General features: G+C 38.0%; 1 protein-coding gene across 1 annotated transcript in view; it reads left to right on the top strand.

The window, feature by feature from the left end:
* Positions 1-18,008, top strand: part of TMEM131L (transmembrane 131 like) — a gene marked incomplete at its 3' end in the record, with an annotated part of 33,084 nt that extends 15,076 nt beyond the window's left edge. The window contains exons 14-26 of the mRNA XM_029086966.1: positions 1,852-1,991; positions 2,630-2,772; positions 3,112-3,298; positions 4,347-4,532; positions 6,167-6,316; positions 6,906-7,522; positions 9,886-10,040; positions 11,343-11,467; positions 13,006-13,166; positions 14,061-14,246; positions 15,310-15,388; positions 16,470-16,555; positions 17,888-18,008. Coding sequence (XP_028942799.1) covers positions 1,852-1,991; positions 2,630-2,772; positions 3,112-3,298; positions 4,347-4,532; positions 6,167-6,316; positions 6,906-7,522; positions 9,886-10,040; positions 11,343-11,467; positions 13,006-13,166; positions 14,061-14,246; positions 15,310-15,388; positions 16,470-16,555; positions 17,888-18,008 — 2,336 coding nt within the window. The remainder of the gene's footprint in view (positions 1-1,851; positions 1,992-2,629; positions 2,773-3,111; positions 3,299-4,346; positions 4,533-6,166; positions 6,317-6,905; positions 7,523-9,885; positions 10,041-11,342; positions 11,468-13,005; positions 13,167-14,060; positions 14,247-15,309; positions 15,389-16,469; positions 16,556-17,887) is intronic.
* Positions 18,009-19,393: the final 1,385 nt, after the last annotated feature.

Consider the following 19,393-nt stretch of genomic DNA (forward strand, 5'->3'; position numbering starts at 1 on the left):
ACTGTGTTGGGACTTAAATTTAGCTCCAGACTGACCATGAAGTGTCAGGCTTTTGAGTCGGTGATGTCAGAAGCTAGCTGATATTTTTTTTTCAGTAGAGGGAAGTACTGTCTGATAGTTCGAAGGAGGAGAAGGCTGCATTTCTGCACTTCACCTCAGTCTCATTGCAACTCCCAGATTCAGGTTGGAATGTCATGTGTCTCTCTGGTTCCCATTGCCTCATTTTTAACACAAGTGTGATAACACTTGACTGTATCACACCGATGCTGAACTGTGGTTATACCCTGAGATGTTGTGTCACGGATAACAGAAATAAAAAAGATGCTGTATCAGGGATTTTGGCATACTCAGACGACCAGAGTACTGTCCAGGGTACCCAGAGACTTTCTTCTTAGACTTCTAGCTTGTGCATGCTGCAACCATGTCTTTGATGTCCTATGTAGATACACATTTCTGCACATGTGCTTTAAGACCTTAATGAAAGATTAGTACCTTATAAAAAGAAAACACTGTGTTCGTTACACTAATCAAAGCTGACCTTTCATTTCTGGCAACAGTTGTAAGAGTTGTTGTAAAAGAGAGGAGACAGCAGTTCATAAATCCTAGCCTGTAGGCACACACTGAAAAAGAAAAGGTTGTTCCACTAGTACATGGGTAGCACTGAGTTTCCACAGTCCCATACACCATACTCTTGACCAAATGGAAAAATAGCAGTAGTTCTTTACATCAATGTGTGAAATACCTGTTTTTCATTAGAGACTTGAAGAGCTAGAGGGAACATGCATGGTTAGGTTGGTATTCAGCACGTATGAGATGGCTTTTGACTTGTTAACCAAATCACTAGTTGTTAATACTTACATTGTTGAACTTGTCATAATTTCCCTAGTCACTTTATATACATATGTAAGGAATTGTTAGGCTTACATTTGAGTGCATGCATATCTTTGTTTGTAGTGAGTGACAGGGTGAAGTCTGCAAATGCTATATGTGGTATGCTTTTAATAAATATGGACTGTTAAATGCCAGTTCTGAAACCTTTTGTATGTTCTTTTTTATAAAATAGACTAAGAATAAAAACATTTTGGACTGGAAAAGATCAGAAAAACCATTAATACAACAGCCATGAATTGAAAAACAACCAAGCAAGAGCCTATTTTATAATGTTTATGGTTGTTTTGACTGCTGTAGGTGTCTAGCCACTCCTTTCTAAGAGGAGACCCCCAGTTCTGGAATAGAACCTTTTAGGACTGTTTTCATTTTTTTAATGGGTGAAAGAATAAACAGCAGTATTGGGGGAAAAAAAATAAATTACATTATTTCCAGACTCAGTGAACTTCTGGTAGTTCTGGTTTTCAATTAATATGGTAGGGAGTTCGCTTTGGCTTGTTTCCAGTGACTCAAATGATCAACATATTTGCCAACAGTCACTTTCTCTCTTAAATCAAGTTGCAAGTCCTACGCTGAGGGTATAATGGTTGCCACATTTCCCTGTGCAATCAGTATACTGTCAGTTCTCATTGTGTTGTGAAGTGTTTCAGGATTCCTTGAATATGAAAGACACCATATAATTTCTTTTCCATCTGAGCAAATAAAAGCTGTTTTAAAAAATGAAGTAATACATTCCTCATAATAATAAGTGCAGTAATATGAACTTTTGCTCAAATAAACAACCTTATCTGATGTTTTATGTTGTCAAATTGAAAGACTTTTGTATAACAAGTTAGTTAGCAGTTATTGTACCTTGCCAAAAATATCTTATGTGGTGCTAAGTAAAGTTGTAGTGTTCTTTTTATTGAGATCTTTAAACACGCATGTTTTCTGTGAATAAGAAGTGCATTTTTGTTTTAACAGTATGCACATCAAGAGGATCTCATCAAGAAATGCAGTTCTGAGCTGCTTTGGTTAAGTTTACAGCCAATGGAAAGCAGAAAAGTTGGTGTAATTTTTACACCAATTGACTACAAAAGAGTAGCTTCCCTTATTTTAATCAGGTAAGCCAAGTTTCAGTTGTACATGAGAATCAAACAACTCAGTGTAAAAATGAATTTGCCAAATCATTAGCAAAGACAAATGGTTGAAATTTGAAAGTCAGAATACCTCCGTTTTAATCAAAATTGCTTAAAGGGTCTTTGTGCCTTGTGTCTCAGTCATTAAAAAAATAGAGCCTTTTTTCCTGATATATGATCAGTGGGTTATAAAATACATATGAATGTACTGATGTACTTTTGAGTTAGAAGAGTGTGATAGTTTAGCACATTGGGTGGCTTTGCTGTTTGCAACTTAACTCCACAATGCTAGGAGTTAAGTAGGCAGTGAGTCTCATGTGCGACCACACATTGGTTATGTCTGGAGCAAAAGAGAGTTTATGAAAGAAACAATCATTTTTACTAGGTGGCACTGTTGTTATTGGGTGGCAGTGGTCACAAAGCTTGTTCCTCAACTGTGTGAAATTCAGTGGTGACGGGTTCCAGACTTGTCCTGTCTCTAGGGGAAACCTATCCAGGTGTGACCAATGATTCTGTTACTGAAACGCTGTTGTCTTGCATTGGCACCTAGATAGAAAAGCCATGATTTTGCAAACTTCATCTGTGATTTAGTGGCTGATTGCTTGATTTTTATATGATGGCAGAAACAACTTGACTGTTCTGGACGTGATCAATGTAGAAGGCTTTGGAGCCAAAGAATTGCTTAAAGTAGGGGGAAGACTACCTGGTGCAGGAGGATCTCTTCGATTCAAGGTGCCAGAAGCTACACTAATGGACTGCAGACGACGTGAGTAAGAAGAAACAGGTCTCTGATTTTGTTGCTGGCTGCGTTACTCCGTAGTGGTACTGGTACAGTACAGTAATGTTAAGTAAACAGAATGTTGAAATAGAAAAAGCTGAAGAGCTTGGTCATGAGAAGTGTGGATTCTGTTTTCTCAAAACACTGACTGAGGATAGTTACAAATTCTAGAAATACACTACTGCAAAACAGTCTGTATTAAAATGTTGGTCACTTCTGAATTTTTTATTAGATTGGAAATAAAAAGAGAAATTTATTTATAAACATAAGAAAATGATTTTTATGCACTGTAAAATAATAATTCTTTTTTTTTTTTTTTCCTTTAAGAACTGAAAGACAGCAAGCAAATTCTATCCATTACGAAGAACTTCAAAGTAGAGAATATTGGGCCTCTTCCTATAACAATTTCATCAATGAAAATCAATGGTTACAGTTGCCAAGGATATGGATTTGAAGTGTTAGACTGTCAGGAATTTTTCCTGGCTCAGAACTCATCACGGGAGATCAGCATTGTGTAAGCACTGAAAAATTTGCTGACAAATTAACTTAAGTGGAAATTTGAAATAATTATTTCAGTAACAGACACTCCAATAGCACACCCGCACACAAAATTTGGTGAGCTTTGAATACAAATTTCGTAAGCATTTCCCCTTTTCAGTAAGGGTAATACTAACAAATTGATAATGTAATAATGTTTCTTTGTAAGAGTCCATTATTTTTAAAAAGCAGCGTATGTGCTTTTATCAGCGCATTATGAAGTAATAAATTAAAGCAAGAGTTGTCAAAATAAAAGAGTAAGAAATGCTTTGCCACTAACTTTTTGTAATTTGATTGTTATTCTCTAACTATTCTCTACTATTGCAAGTAGCCTGACCACAATCTAGTCGTGTTTTCCTAACATTGCACATAGTCTAAAACTGATTCTTTTAAAAATCCTATTGAGTGAAATTCATGACTTAAACATAAGTAGAGTTAATTACTGTATTACAGTAATTGCAGTTTCACGTACAACAAGTACCATCTCTACTGACTGGAAAAGGAAGTCATATCTTCTGGCAGTACCCATGGCAGTCAAATAGAATAATGGTATGGGTCAGGGAAATAAGTGGAAGAAGAGACAAATATGATGTTTTCTTCTGCTGTCCCTGTCTTTCCAGCCTTGTTCTAGACTTATCCTAGTACTGGGCTTTTTCCAGAGTAATGCTGCCTGTACACTTGATGACTGTGCTTTTGGTCAAGAGTGTTTTGATCAACATCAGTTGATCATGTGCACCTCACGGAGAAAAGGAAGATGAGCCACAGTAATGAGAGTATTGTGAAGAGTCACAATAATAACACATACTTTAACTGCTTGAAGATGACCTCAAAATCTTACCTCTCTTAGGTGGTAATGCCATCTGCATAGTCTAAGCAGACAGTGGTCATTTATTTCATTGTCTTTTTTAATATATTATTCAATCAAAAGATATTTGGTATTCTTCTGGTATCTTTGTGACTTCAGAAAATGAAATTCAGCCCAAGAATGGAAAAATAACACCAGCTCTGTCTGCTTTTCCTGCCAGATTCACTCCTGACTTTACATCTTCGTGGGTAATCCGGGAATTTACACTGGTGACTGCTGCTGATTTGGAGTTCCACTTCACACTCAACGTGACCCTTCCTCACCATCTGTTACCGCTGTGTGCAGATGTGGTGCCAGGACCCAGCTGGGAAGAGTCTTTCTGGAGGCTCACTGTCCTCTTTGTAAGGTAATGCTTTCAGGGCCCCTGCACCAGTTTGAAAGAACCTGCCAGTGAAAGATCAGCAAGCACTTTTGGCTTCTGTTAGATTTTTAGTGGTCATAAGAGCCTAAATCTCTACTGATTTTTAGTGGTGATAGGGCCTAAATCTGTCTCCTGAGAGTCCTGCCAGCTGGCTGTGACACCTTAGGTGTGATGCAGTAGCTGGTGATGGACTTGTCAAGCATTTCTTGCTGCTCCTCCTAATAAGCTTCTGTGTTAAGGCTGCAAATAAAAAGGGCTAGGATACCCCCCCAGGGAATACCCAGTGGGTACTCTCCTTGCTAGAAGACTTACCTTGTGCAGTAGAGACATACATGTAACATACTAGTATCTGAACATCATAAATAGAATTGAGTGGACTGCTAGATTAAGTATTTCTGGGAAATTAATATTAATTTTATTTATAAAGTTTCAGACAACCAATTGAGGACCTGCTTTTCCTTCCTCTTCTTTCCTCCTTTCACTTGTTAAAAATATTCATGTTTATTGTTAGCTTTTGGTGGGCACACTGCTAAACAGGCTGCCCCAGAAAGGTGATTTGGCTTGTGTTAGCTGACTCATTGCTTGCACATGGTAAACTGCTTTTAAGAGGACTGTACCTTTGTACAACAATTAAGCATTCTGCTCCTATGCATATTCTTTTTTTTTGTCTTCTTTTACTAAGCTTTCACACTGCGTAGTGTGAACTGAATGTTTTGTTTATCACAGATGATGTCCAGTGTTTTCATCACACTAACCTTGAATTCCTTCAAGCAGTGAATGTGAATGTCATGGTGATACATAGATGTGCTGGTGCATACCTAACTGAGATCCCGATGCACGCTGTGGTTCTGCTTGCATTGTTGTTTTGACACTGAAGACAGTCAGAGCACAAATGAAGCGTCAAAGATGACCACTTTACAGGGTTCTAGATGCAACAGAAAGAGGCTACAGGGATGTGAAAAATCAGGAATTTCTCATTCTGTTTTCCTGCTGGCAAAATTTATACTGCATGATTGAGAAGGTGGTTTGATGAATTACAAAGATTTTTGTTCTGATCCATCTTATATTTGGTGCTATTAATACACCAGGGAGAAAGAGAAGATATTTCGCAGCTTCAGTTTTATTGCAGAAGTATGGTGGCATTTGTAGCCAATTTTATGCCAGCATTTTCTCCAGGAAAAGAAAGAAGCAGTATTAAGTAAATATAAAAATAATGACCTAGCTATCATGAATGAATAGAAGGTACTCAAAAAGCTGATAGTTATCGTACTGTGATATATTGCCATTGTGTTGTAGTGAGACTTAACTTCTAACTGATCTTCAAATCAAGTATTAGCTTTTTTAGAATGGATTTTTTCTTTGTTAGATTTTTTTATTTGTAAAGCTCATGGCTGAATTATTTTCTCAAGAGAATAATTAGCAGCGGCTATAGGGGAAAAAAGGGAAAGACTATTACAACTGTTTGTTTTAAACTGTATTTTGAGTTTTCTCATCTGTCCTCTTACTTAGAATTTACTAACAGAATATTTGAAAACTGCGTCTTGTTGGAAGCTTTTTAACTCTTTCACTGAATGCTCCTGAAAATTGTAGACATGAGTATCTGTTGCTTTCTTTGGCAGTTTGTCCCTGCTCGGAGTGATTCTGATAGCCTTCCAGCAAGCCCAGTATATTCTAGCAGAGTTCATGAAATCAAGACAGAGGCCAAATCATACTTCTTCACCGCAGCAGAACAGTAACTCTGTTGACGTAATCAGCTCTGATTCCTACAAGTAAAAACATTTTTTTTTTTCCTTCTTTTGAATTGCCTTTTTTTGTACCCTGTTTATTGTGGAGTGATGCTTTCTGTCTGTTTGTATTTTGATATTGCTGTGGGCTGGTTTAGAAGGATAGTGTTCCAGGCAGCCTCTTTCAGCGAGCTTTCAGTGTTGTGGCATATATTCCTCTCCACAAAAGAGAAATGGAAGAACTCAAGAGTTTATTAATCTTATATATTGTCAGTAGTACATAAGATAAACTGTGTGATGAAAGTGAAGGATATACCCTGTGTGGCAGCCATGGAAGGAGTGGAAAATACATTAATGGTCCTCAAATCTGACCCTTTTGAAGTGGTCAGTTTTGCACTTACTCACTGAAGCATATTAGTGTGTTTGAAGTCTGAGCACATACTTATCGAGTTTTGCTCAACTCCCACCAAAATCAGAATGTGCTTAGCTTGTATGATAAATTGAAGACCTAATGCAGTTTCATGGCTTGTGAATATGCCCCCCTTTCTTTTCTTACAAAAATATTCCATAAAACAATTCATGATAGCTTCATAGATGAAAACAAGTCTAAAATAATTTATTTTTTTTTCTCCAGGGGAAGCTGCAAGACATTTATGGATTCCTATAGTTCCTCAGATAAAGGTAAAGGGAAGGGGTTCCTGTCTGTAGGCACTTCTTCCAGCCGAAGTCAGAATGCAGCAAAGAGAAGTCCTGCGACCTACAGCCACTCTCAGAAGAAACACAAATGTTCAGTTTACTACAGTAAGCAGAAAGCAAGCACAGCAGCTGGAAGTGCCATTGCAACTACTGATGAGAAACAAAACCAGATTGCAGAGAACCAAATCTCAGCGCCAAAAGAGGACATTTGCACTGATGTTGTCAGTGAGAACTGGGTAACTCTAAAATATGCAAATGGCATAAATGTTAACAAGAATTTAACTCTTCCAGAAAACTTTCTGGGTAAAGAAGAAAGTGCACTGAAAAATACAGTTCTCATTAAAAATACTTCTTCAGAGTGTGATCTGAAGGAAGATCTTCAAACATGTATGTTTCCTAAGGAAACTAACCTTAAAACTTCAGAAAATCTAGTTGAGCTCAAAGAACAGGAGTTCTGTCCTGTGAAGATGTCCAGGAAGCTACCTGAAAGTCACTTGTCCAGAAATTCACCTCAGCAACAGCCAGAACTGCAAGAAATTTCTAGGAAAACCAGTGGTAATTTTTTTTTATTTTTTTTTCAATTTCTGTCAGTCAGATTTACTGGGTGAAATCTTCTGTTGATTTCACTGTGATCAGGATTTTGCCTTTTACATGGGACAAGATGTGGTATTTCTGATATGTTCACTATGATTTAGCTGTTTACGTTCCTAAGGAAATAGCCTGCATTAAAAGTTGTTTCATAAATCATAGATTTGCCTTGGTTTACAGATTTCAAACTTGTGCTGTAACATTTTAATTGTTAAAATAATTTATGTTATAGACCTGCTTATAAAACACAAGTTGCCCTTGTTAAATATTCAGAAACATCCCAGTTTGTGATTTTCAGGTCAACTGAAAATCTGATGCCTGATTTTTAGTCACCAAGCAAGCATGTTCTGTACTGGATCTTCAGAACTTTTTTGATAAAACCACCTAAAATAACAAAAGCTGACATCAGAGTATTGTGAAGTTATACTTTCTAGGAATCTGCAGATCAACATTTCTCTTAGTAACTGCATAGCTATATTTTTTTTATCTTGGGGTTTTGTTTTGTTTTGTTTTTAATTGTGGAACTAAGCTGCCTGGAAATCTTACCTTTTGGCTTTGCAAGTCAAGAGCAGCCTAAGGGCACCAGGGCAAAATTGAGAGCAGGATAGGAGAACGTGTCCTCTGGAAGCTTGGCTTTACTTAGGCACTTGGCAGAATAGTTGAATGCTGAAGACTGGCGTTTGCTGTAGCTGTGGCAGAGTTTATTTAGTGAGTGAGCCGTTGCAGAGGAATTTCAGGCCCTGCTATAGTGTGTAGTTGTTACCCTGGGCCATTTGTTTCCCATTGTGTCATTATCTGTGAGGTACAGCGGGTACATGTGGGCCATCTCAGGTGGAGACAGGATAATTTCCCTCATAATTACAAAGTATGTTGAAATTCTTCATGTGCTCCTAAACTGCAGTGTTGTTCATTCTTTGCTTTGAATTAGGAAATCAACTGGAGGAAAAAAAAAAAAAATCAGTAATTATGTGTTAACTGTATTTATGTGCACAGGAAAGTAACTTTGAGTACAGGCTGAGGAAATCATGGTTATATGTAAGCCAGTTGGGAGGTACTAGACTTCTATTCATTGACAAAGCTTCCACCTTGAGTGTTTCAGGAGTACTGACAGTTACTTGTGTTCAGTGGTAAAGCACTACAGGTGATCTGCTGTGTTGTCTGTAAGCAGTTGTGGTTTTCTGCACTGTCAAGGATGCGAGTATTTCTGTTTCAAGAAGTTTGGTAGGATAAATGAAGTCTAAAAAGTACCATGTTGCAATGTTTGTATCTTGGTTATAGTTACAGACCTGTTTTTCTGCAAACAGGGAGTCTTCCAGACCTCAGGTACTTGCCTGTTTGTATGCTGGAGACCAAAAGAATGTTTTTCTAGAGCTGTGGCAGCTTCCCTTGCCTGGTGTCTCCCCTAGTGTTTCATTCACACCATCTCCTATTTCAGTCATCGTGACCACCTGCTCCAGAGGGGAGAGGGTGGCTGACTCAGGGCTAAGATGTAGTAGTTGATTGGTAGGTAGGAAACAATAAAAACATTTGAGCATGCCTTTCCCATTTGAGAAGACCAGTTCAGTGCGATAAGCGGTGGCATTTCTTATGGAGAGCAGCCGAGAGTCTCAGTAGCAGATCACTGTGGATGTATTGCAGATACCTGGAACTGATCAGAGCTGAAGGGAATTTTGTCCTGTCCACCACTGACAGTGCCCAGGTGGAGGTCTGTGACTCGACTGGGCAACTCAGCTAGTTGTTCAGGCGGGTTTCCTCTCTCATTTTCTTCATCTCTTGGCTTTTGTTACACAAGAATAATTATTCTTCCTGACAAGACTCTCAAGAAAATGAACTTATTAATGCAGAACCTAAAGAAAGGATGACTTCCCTTTGTCTTTATAGTGAATGCAGAGGGCACTTCAGAGACATAAAGGCTGTCCTTATTTTGATCTACCCATTTTTTGAAAAGTCTCCTCCCCACCCAGCTTGCAGGTTTTTTTCTGTTTATTTTTTAGCTCAGTATTCTCTGGCTTCAGATTCTACCTTACAGAGCCATGGCTGGGACCTGAATAGCTCAAATGGAGATTTGATGAGCAGGACTTGGGTAATTTATGCATGCACTAGGAGCGGTGTGCCCATCAGCATGAATCAATACAGAGCTACTTTTTGCAAAAGAATTTTTATACAGCATTAGCTTCTGATTTTGAAATTATAAGCATCATCAGAGGTTAGTCTCTTAATGTTTTGGAAAGCAGCACAAGTTTGTTTTTACAGAAAGGCAGATGATATTGTGGTTATGTTTGGGAGCCCATTCTCTTCCTAAGCAAACTGATGTTACTGTTTAATTGTAGGGAATAGCCAGCAAGTGCCTCTCAGGAATGAAACAGAAAACTGTGAGACTTTAAAAAAGCAGATCAACCTAAAGCCTTCCGTGGAGAAAAAGATTAATAAAGGACCTAAGGAAGAGACTCTGTGCTGCGCAAAAGAGGAGATTACTTCTTCCGAGGTTTGTATTATGATCTTTGCACTTTTCAAATTTAAAATGATCTTTTTGTTGTTTATTTATGTATGTATACACATACAGGTATGTATGTGTATGTAGGACTGTTATGTAAAATCGTAGACCTGAAGCACTGTAAGTCAGATGAATGAGGAAGTACACAGACATAGTGTCCCACATCCATTTCATATTAATGGTGCTTTAAAGAATGATGAGCAGTTTGGGTAAAAATTAAAACAGGCTTTGTGATATTGGCCGTATCACAACCAGAGATATTCTTGTTATTTTCAGAGCAGGCACAAGCATACTGGAGTCTAATGCCAGCTGTCAGCTACAGTAATGATGTGGGAACATATTTTGGAGGGGAGGTGTCCTAGATATCAGCCTTAGTTTGCAGACCTGATCTCCAGATTCAAGGCTTTGCATCAGAAATGTGCATTTGAGAATGCAGTGGGCAGAAAGCCCTTAGCAGCTTGTGAGGCTGCTAGAAGGATCATTCTTCACTCCTGGTTTCTGAGAACGATAAGAAACAGCAGACTATACCTTTATTGCAGGCGGTGTAAAACACTTTAAGGAACTTCATCAGGATGCCAAGAATTTGGATTATGTTTGTGTCCTATCCTATTGGATAGGAATCCCATAGCAAAAAGGTGTAAGGAGGAATTGCTTACCATGCTTGAGGAATATGTATCAGAAAAGACAGGGCCTAGTTTTGTTTTGGGATCTGTTGTTACAGACTTCTTTCCATGTGTGACTGATGGTGCTCAGTTTGTTTCTTGCATTTTTTAAAATGACTATTATTTGTTGCTTAACTTGCCCCATAATTTCCTCAGCCATAATTCAAATGAATGCCTCTCCCCAACCCCCCAGCTGCTGAGGAAAGGGAGGATTTATTGCTGCTGAACTTGCACACAAACTGATCATAAATCTGGCAGATGTTTTTTGGTTTTAGCACATTGGGAATTTTATTGACTGCTTTCCTTTTTCTCCCCCTATTATTTTTATTTCCCTGGAAGTCAGAGCTAGATGCTGTGAGGGGGAAAATGCTAACACTGGGAATTAAAAAATTTCTCCCTCATCATCTCTTAGTGTCTTGGAGGACAGAACCTTGGAAATGCTGGTCAAATTGATGATGCTGGAAAGAAGATGTGCTGTGGAAAGGCACTAAATCGTGAAGTAACTATGCATTTGGGTCAGGTTGTTTTGTCAAGAGAAATTTAGCTAGAAAAATCCAATGGAGTTCATTTACTGAGGTAACTTCATTTTATAATGTATGTATTGTCTCAGCTCATTTTTTTTTATCTTTAGCAAGGAGATGGATATAGGAAGAAGAAACCTCAGGAGAAGAAGGAAGGAAATGTACCAAATATGAATTGGAATAGAAATAGAACATCTAGAAAAAATAAGAAGAAGAACGTTAATATATCTACAAGGTATGTATTACCTCACCAAATCATAAAAAAATCTAGAGTTGCTGTAATGTTTCTGCAGGTTTTGCATAGTACATTAGGCAAATTGCTTTATCTACTTAATAAACGCACTTTAATCCTGTCTGAGCCTTTGTTTTTAAGAATGTACAGTACTAAGTATCACCAGCAAAAAAAGAAAAAAAATATTCCCTTTGTAAATCTGCGTGTGTATAGACACACCCCATTCTGCATAGCAGTGGTCGCTCTCTGTTACAGTCTGGAATTTGCTGTCTCTGAAGTCTGGATGGTTAGCTTCCTTTCCATTGTGTATTGTGTGCATAAAATCCAGTCCTGTGTTCTCTTCAGTGAATAAAGGAAAACAAAATTGTTGAAATGATTCCACCTTCAGGAGAATCATCTGCTATATTGAGTAACTGAAGGAATATTGTCTTCTACGAGTCTTGAAAGAGGGAGACAATTATGTAGAAAAGAGACAGCAGCTTGCATTTTGCCGTAACGATTAAAAAGATTAGAGTAGCACTAGGCTCAAAAGAAATATTGAGAGTGCCTTGGGAAATCAGGGCAGTTTTTTCCCCCTGAGGTTTGTTTAAATGCATTTCTAAAGTTAGCTGTAAACAACTCTTAATTATTTTTTCATATTTTATAAATTTAAGTTTTTTGGATTGTTGATAAAAAATAGCAGTTATGAACAGCTGCTAGAATAGAAACACTTATAAGGAGAAAATCCTTCTCCTTACCCTCCCCCAGCCTTTTGAATTAAAGTCACAATCCTACAAAACCTTCACAGACTAAATATTTATTGCAAGTGGTCCTATTGAGGTCAGTGGACTTAAGAAGGAGATTGTAAATCTGAAGGGGCTGTTATAACTTGTTATAAAAAAATTACTATTCATTGTGTGGGAAGTCAGCACTTTGCAGAATGCACACCTTTGTAGGTAGGAAGGATAGAAAAATGGAAGTGAAGGACTGAAATTTGGTGTCTGTTCCTTGAACTGATTCAGCAGTTGCTGCTTTCTGAGTTAAGATGTAACCATTTTCCTTTCTGCAGAAACTTGACAGCTGGATTTTATTCATTTTCCCTTAATACTCTCTGATTATGATATTGGATCCAGATATTTCAATTTTACTAGCAAAAAACTTAGGATTACTTGAGATGATGGTTTTATTCTAGTTATAATTATGCCAGTGAAATAGATGTAGGATGCATTTCTCTGCGTATCTGGGTCTTTGTGCAGTGCTAGACTGTACTTTTCACTATAACATCAGATTGCCTTCTGCAAGTGCATTAGAGAATGGGGTTAAACATACACACATTGTTTTGCTTCTTCCCCTGAGCAGTAGTAGTTTGTGTGGTGGGATATCGCATTTTGGGCTAAGTTTTTTAAGTTTCTGTAAAATTGGGGAATAAAACTCTGAAACCTATTCCTTGCCCTCTCTCCTGCCTTGATAGCCATGTGAGCTGAAGTGTTCAATGCCTGAAAAGGAAAAATGCAGCTGAAATGTATAATGCAAACACGTTTCTTTGGGTGTGGTTGTATTAGGGTCCCTGAGCAGAGTGAATTGAAGCATATGTGCGGTGAATTTGAAAGGCCGGATCTGAGAGCGAATATTGGAATAAGAGCCTGGTGTCCTCAGGGCAGCGGGGAAAATTGTAAAGCAGACCAAAAAGCTGGGAGCTTATCTCTCTCCCAGGGAGAAACAGGTACACAATCTTAATTGTCTTAAATGAGGGAAGAAATGTGATTTTTGTGGCTGTAGACCTGTAGTCCTTCCTTGAGTGACGTGTGCTTCTCTCCCTTTTGGACCCTGACGCAAAGACAGCAGAACTGGCATGATGCAGCGCCTGAAATAATACCTGCTCGCTTCTGAAGGGCTCTACATGCTTTCTCTGTGGGGTTGGTTGGTAGTGCAAATCAGGAGATGATTCAGTCTGAAGCCATAATCCATCAGTCCCGGGTGAAGGACTGCCAGTCTGCTTGTGTGTTCAAATTAAAGCTGGTATTAACTCAAGCAGCTGTGTTGTGAAGGCCACCTTTAGAACAGACAGGTCATTTTTAAAAACCACCACTAGCTTGGGTACCTGCTTCCTGCCTTTCTGGCAGGATTGTAATCAGCTGTTTTCCCTGGCTTTTGGGAAGAGAAGAGCTGAAGAAGGTATCAATGATTACGGATTTTCCTTTGCATCCCTGAAGAGATAATAAGAAAGGAGAATCTATCACTTCTGAATTTATTACTTCCCACATTTGTCATTGCTTTTAGTATGCATGTTCCTACAGCCAGGATATGTTTCATGTTTAAAATATCCACTATATTTTTCAAAGAACAGTATGGACTTCCTACTTCATACTGTTGCCTCTAACCACACTGTACCCTGACTTGCACTGATTGCACTGGGGATGTCTTGTAGGTCATAAGCTCCTCGTGGTAGGGCTGGCACATTTATCTTGAAACTATCAGTAAATACTATTTTCTTTCCTGTTGTCAAGAAACTCAGAGAATCCACGTGGATTCATGTTTTAGATGACTTTTGACTGAATCTTCAGCTGAAAGACTTTCTTAAATGTTTTGTATTGTTTTGTTTTTGCAACTTCTTTAGAAAGCTTTTATCAACGGTCCAAAAAGAAGTGTTTGGAGAAGTTTTGTTCTGATTCAAGCTCAGATTGTGGAAGTTCATCGGGAAGTGTTCGTGCGAGTCGTGGGAGCTGGGGTAGCTGGAGCAGTACCAGCAGTTCAGACGGAGATAAAAAGCCCATGATTACTGCCAGGCATTTTCTTCCATCCAGTAAGTTCTGCAAATAACACCTCTGCACCATAGTGGGCAGAGTTTCAGCATTCCTTCTGAATGGAAAGGGGTACCGTGGCATGGAGCATTTAACTTGCCTTTTATAGGTGAGAGCAACTCTCAGAAGCACAAGGAGAGATTTAAAGAATTTGGTACTTGTAAAAAAGTACCAGAAGTTTTGTGGAGACGAAGATGAGCTGTCAGGCTACAGAGAAAGTGTCAAACTCTGCACAATTAGTTTTCATGGAATGATGGAAGAACTGAGAGTCACTAGTCAAAGCAATTTTTTCTTTTGAATTTTGTTACATCACATTATTCTCATAAAAATACAGTCTTTTTGTTAGAGTTATTTAAGAAAATGCACAAATGAGAAATGTGTGAAAGCAGTTCAGATCTGAAGATGCTGGGATTGGATGGCAGTATTGGAGGCATAAGTAGCCAGGAGACCTGAGACACTTGACTATATGAGAAATGGGAACAGTTTTTTTCAAGGCCTGAATATAATTAAATAGTTGAAAGCCTAAACCCTGTCACCACCATCACCGTCCAGATTGATGTAGCCCTAGAAGTAAACTTTAAAGAAAGTGTTGAAGTAAAATCAGCTTTGAGTACCTGAAGAAAACTGTTTAGAATAATTAACAATGTGCATGTACTTACATGTCTGTTTGTTTATGTATAAGACTTTACATTACCAAAGGATACAGTATGTGATATATCTGAACTTGCAATCTAATAGATAATGAATTCTGTGCATGACTTTTCTATTTATTCAATTCGTAATGCCTCTTAAAAAAGAGCAAATAAGTAATTTGAAATTCAAAATTAATTTAGTAGTAACAAGGAACCTCTCCATTAAGAGTGTGGTAATCACCTATAAGTCATAAAATACATTTAAGTCCACATGGAATTAGATAGCATGCTTTGGAATAAATGCAGGTAGTGATACTCCAGTCTGAGAGAAAACTTGGTTAACACTATTTATGAGTCTATTTGTGTGTATGTATATTTTGTGCATGCTTCTTTTTTTAGGATCTTTGATTTTCACAGTCATTCTTTTCTTTAGGAGAGAATATTTCACAAAATGATTTTCCATCTGAAACTCCTATCACTTTAAATCTGTCTCATAACATCTGCAATACCAGGTAAAAAAATTGAATCGACACCTGTAAGACATTAAAGAAACAACACCAACTTGAAATCTTGTCTCATTTTGATAAATTATACCTACCTGTTGTCCTGTCATTTTTTGTGATCATCTAACTGTATGTTCTAGTTGGAAGAAGAAGAATCTTCTTCAGTAGGTGAAAAGATGTATGCAAAATAGATCATGTTGTGGAAATACAATAAATGCTTCCAAATGTAAAGTAAAATTGGGGGAAAAAGGAAATTGTTTTTCCCCTCTCATTTCTTCCAGATCTTAGCAACCTACTACATTTCCATTAGCACTTAGTTATATTAAAGTAATAATGATTTAAAAAAAAAATATGGGACTTAGACTTTCAAGTTGGTGTTGTTATTTTAATGGGAATAATGTTCTCTTAGGATATATAGCATGAAAATTGATTCCCCTGTTCCCCACATCCTTTCTACCTCTTTACTGTAGTAGAGATAGCATCCACAATTTTTATTACTATCAGTCCTTATTTCACTTCTCATTCATGACTCTCTTTTCACTAGCAGAAATAATTTAATCCTTTTCCTCTGGGATTCTGGTGCTTGAAAATGTTCCATTTCCACTCATACTGACTAGTTTCTTTGGTGGGATTTGACGAATATGAAATTGTTGTTCATGTGTGCCTATGTGTCTTTATGCACACAAAAGTAAACTTGTCTGAAAGTTGTTGAGAGTATTGAAACATTATGAGAGATCCTACTCGTCTTCATGGACTATAGCTTGTTTTCCGAGTTTAGAGAAGAGCTGTTGAATTAATTTGCAGTAGGTTGATACTTGGATGATAAAAGTGAGCCAATTAAGATGTATTAATTTAATTCATTTTGAATGTGTAATAAGTAGCTGGCTTTTAATTGGGAAAAAAGCTGTTAAAAAAATGGCATGGGGTTAATTCAATATAAGAAAAATGAGGAAAGAAAGTGGGAAGGCAATAGCAACCATGATGTTGATTGGAATTTTTTTTTACTTCTCTGTATATTTCCTTTTAAATACTTTGGATTATGAAACATAACATGCCTAGACTTAAGAAATTAAATCTTCTTTTCATTCAGCAGAGACATGAACAGCATCCCCCAATATCCTGAAACCTTATGTCCCAATTTCACTGACATAGCTGCAGATCCTGACAAAAATAAAGGTCAGTTATTTATTAACAACTAAAGCTGTTTTTTACACAGTTTGTCAAGCAGTTTCAGTGTTATTGCTAACTAACGCTTGTATACACCAACTTAATAGATATGTTGTTTTTAGAACTTCTTTCTAAACAAGTTAACAGCAAAGTTAGCAAATCAAAGCTTATCATCTTGGCATTTTTTGCTGCATTGTGCCTCTGTGAAGACAGCATTTAGCTTTCAACTCATGTTTTGGATATTCTTTGTTTTTTCATCCTCTTGCTTTGCATAGGTTTATGTCCAAAAGTAATGTGGTTGGGAGATCAAGAGCACTGATTGCTGTGTTAAAATGAAGCTCAGCATCAAATCAAATATCACTCTAAATTTCCACAGTTGGGACTTGCTCTCTTTGAAAGCAATAATGAGTGAGGTTGGGTTGGGCTGTTAAAACTCCTGAGTTTTCATTCTTTGTGTTGCAAAGGGAAGTAATATTAACTTGTTGAGTGGAATTCATAAAACCAACAGGCTACATGGTGAGGGGGAGTTTGAAAGCTGTTTAGGACCCATGGTTCTTTGGGCAGAACTGCCTACTTGTGACTGTCTCCTCTGCTCTAAGTTTAACCTGTGTCTGGTAGGATACAAATGCTGATTAAACTTTTTCTCCAGTAGCAATGTTCGTAATATCTATTGTGTGAAATCATGAAACAGAGCTAATTTTGTAACTGTTGTCTTACGGAGACTGCCGATTTGGATTTTTTCCTTTCTCCAGCTCCCTGTTCTCACAGAGCTGATAGGAACCAAGTATCTGTGGGCAGTCAGGGCACTCAGTCCATAGAGACCAGTACAATGAGTATCTGCCCTAGGACCTAAATGCATCCGTAACAAGTTGACGTATTGCTTGATCGTGGGCAGCTCTAGCCTATTAAAAACCTGACCCTGTTCCGCTCCATTTGTGTGGTTGGACTTCAGAGGTGGTTACTTGACTGATGGGTGGGGGCATTGGGGAGGCTGGTGGGCATCACATGGCTGCCATCCATCCTGCTGTGAGGAGGGGTGCCACCTTGGTGCTGGCGGCTGATGACTTAAGGACTTTCTGTAGGAATTTCTTGCCCTGTTTTGTTCAATTTCAGCTTCTCAATTCAAGTCTTTTTTTATATATATTTTAACAAATAGAAATTTTGAGATTTGTTTAAAGATGGACATTCATCACAAAAAAATAGATTGGATAGTAGTTCTGGACTTTTTATAATAGCATATAATCCTTACTGTGGATCTGGGAATAAAGTGTCATTGTGATATTCAGGTTTGTGGAGGCTCCTTCCTGTTGTTCTGCGTTTCATTCCCTTTTCCCTTTTTAGGTCTTTACCCAACGGGAGACTTGTGGCCTGCGCAGCCAGTCTGCCTGACAAACAGTTTAAACTACAACCTTGAGAATAACATACCGTGCATGATCCAAGAAACCCCCTCTGTCCACAACAGGCAAGTTATGTTTTATGTAAACAGTATGGATAACGCTTTTTCTGTGATGCAGAAGGCTACACTTGAGCTTATCTTATAATACTTGTAAGGCACGTGGTAATTAACGTAAAATTCTTGCTGTCACTTCGATCTTAGTTCTAGATGTTTATGCTCTTCCCTTAGTACATTATAATTAATTATGCTAAGACAGATTCACTGGTTTCATGCTCATATGCAGATATTCCAGAACTTATGTAAAATTTAATTAAATACCTTTTGGAAAGCTTTTAATTTCTTCCACTTCTTTTGCGTGGCCAGGCAGAGGGCCTGGCTTTTAGGTTTGGCTTCTTCTTGCTAAGTACATAGCTTCCGTGTATCATGGGGTGTGTTGCGCAGTGCGTACTCGTGTTAAATGCTGTGAACAGACATTGTTAAATAAAGGCAAATAGTCCAGTTTGAGGGTGATGTAAGGGTAGAAGTTGGTCTGTTTGAGGCTCTCTGTAGATCTGGGTTGATCTTCCTGCAGTAATGAACTTGAATAATTCTGGTACTTCAGACTCTCCTCACTGCAAATTGTGCTAATGAAAGATGCACCACAAACTAGTGAGAAGAAATACTCTGCCACCACATAACAGTGAAATACGGACAGTTCTTCAGGTCATACCCTGTCGTCTGAAAAGACACAGTGGTCATGCAGAAATCTCCAAGTGATGGTCTTGTGATCCCAACCAGCTTGCTAACCTTAGTTCTAACTGTTGTGTCAACGAACTCCAGCTCTAATGACTGGGAGTGATGGCCAGCTTTCTGTCCAGCTCTTAAGTCAGATGAAATATATGGTGATTTGTGGCAGACTGCATTATGCTACTTTACTTTCCTACGCCCATCTCAATTTGGACTTCATATGCAAAAAATCATGTAATTATTTATTCATATGTAGTAGGAATAACTTATGGTAATTTCTTCCCTGAATAGTAAAACTGAATTAGCACAACTTGACATGAAATCCTTTTATATGCCTAACTTGTGCAGACTGGGTCCAGACCTGGACTTCTTCAAGCTCATTGCACAGCAGGCCTTGTTTCACTTCTGACATATCTTTAAGAATTACTTTTGAAAAGTCCTCTTGAAATTCTGAAATTATTTTAATTAAAACAAGTCTTAATTCCTACAAATTAATGTGTAGTTTAGAAAACGTATTATTTAACAGGAATTTAACACGTGGTGGTTTAACCACAGTAGGACCATGCAGTCCTGCACTCACTCCCCCCACCCAGTGAGATGGGAAGGGAATCACAGCAAAGGGGCTACGGGATTAGGATGAGGACAGGGACGGCTCCCTCACCAGTTGTGGTCACAGACAAAACAGACTCAACTTGGGAGAGAAAAATCAATTTAATTCATTGCCA

This window comes from Antrostomus carolinensis, unplaced genomic scaffold (genome assembly GCF_000700745.2).
Source record: "Antrostomus carolinensis isolate BGI_N321 unplaced genomic scaffold, ASM70074v2 scaffold23589, whole genome shotgun sequence".
NCBI classification, from domain to species: domain Eukaryota; kingdom Metazoa; phylum Chordata; class Aves; order Caprimulgiformes; family Caprimulgidae; genus Antrostomus; species Antrostomus carolinensis.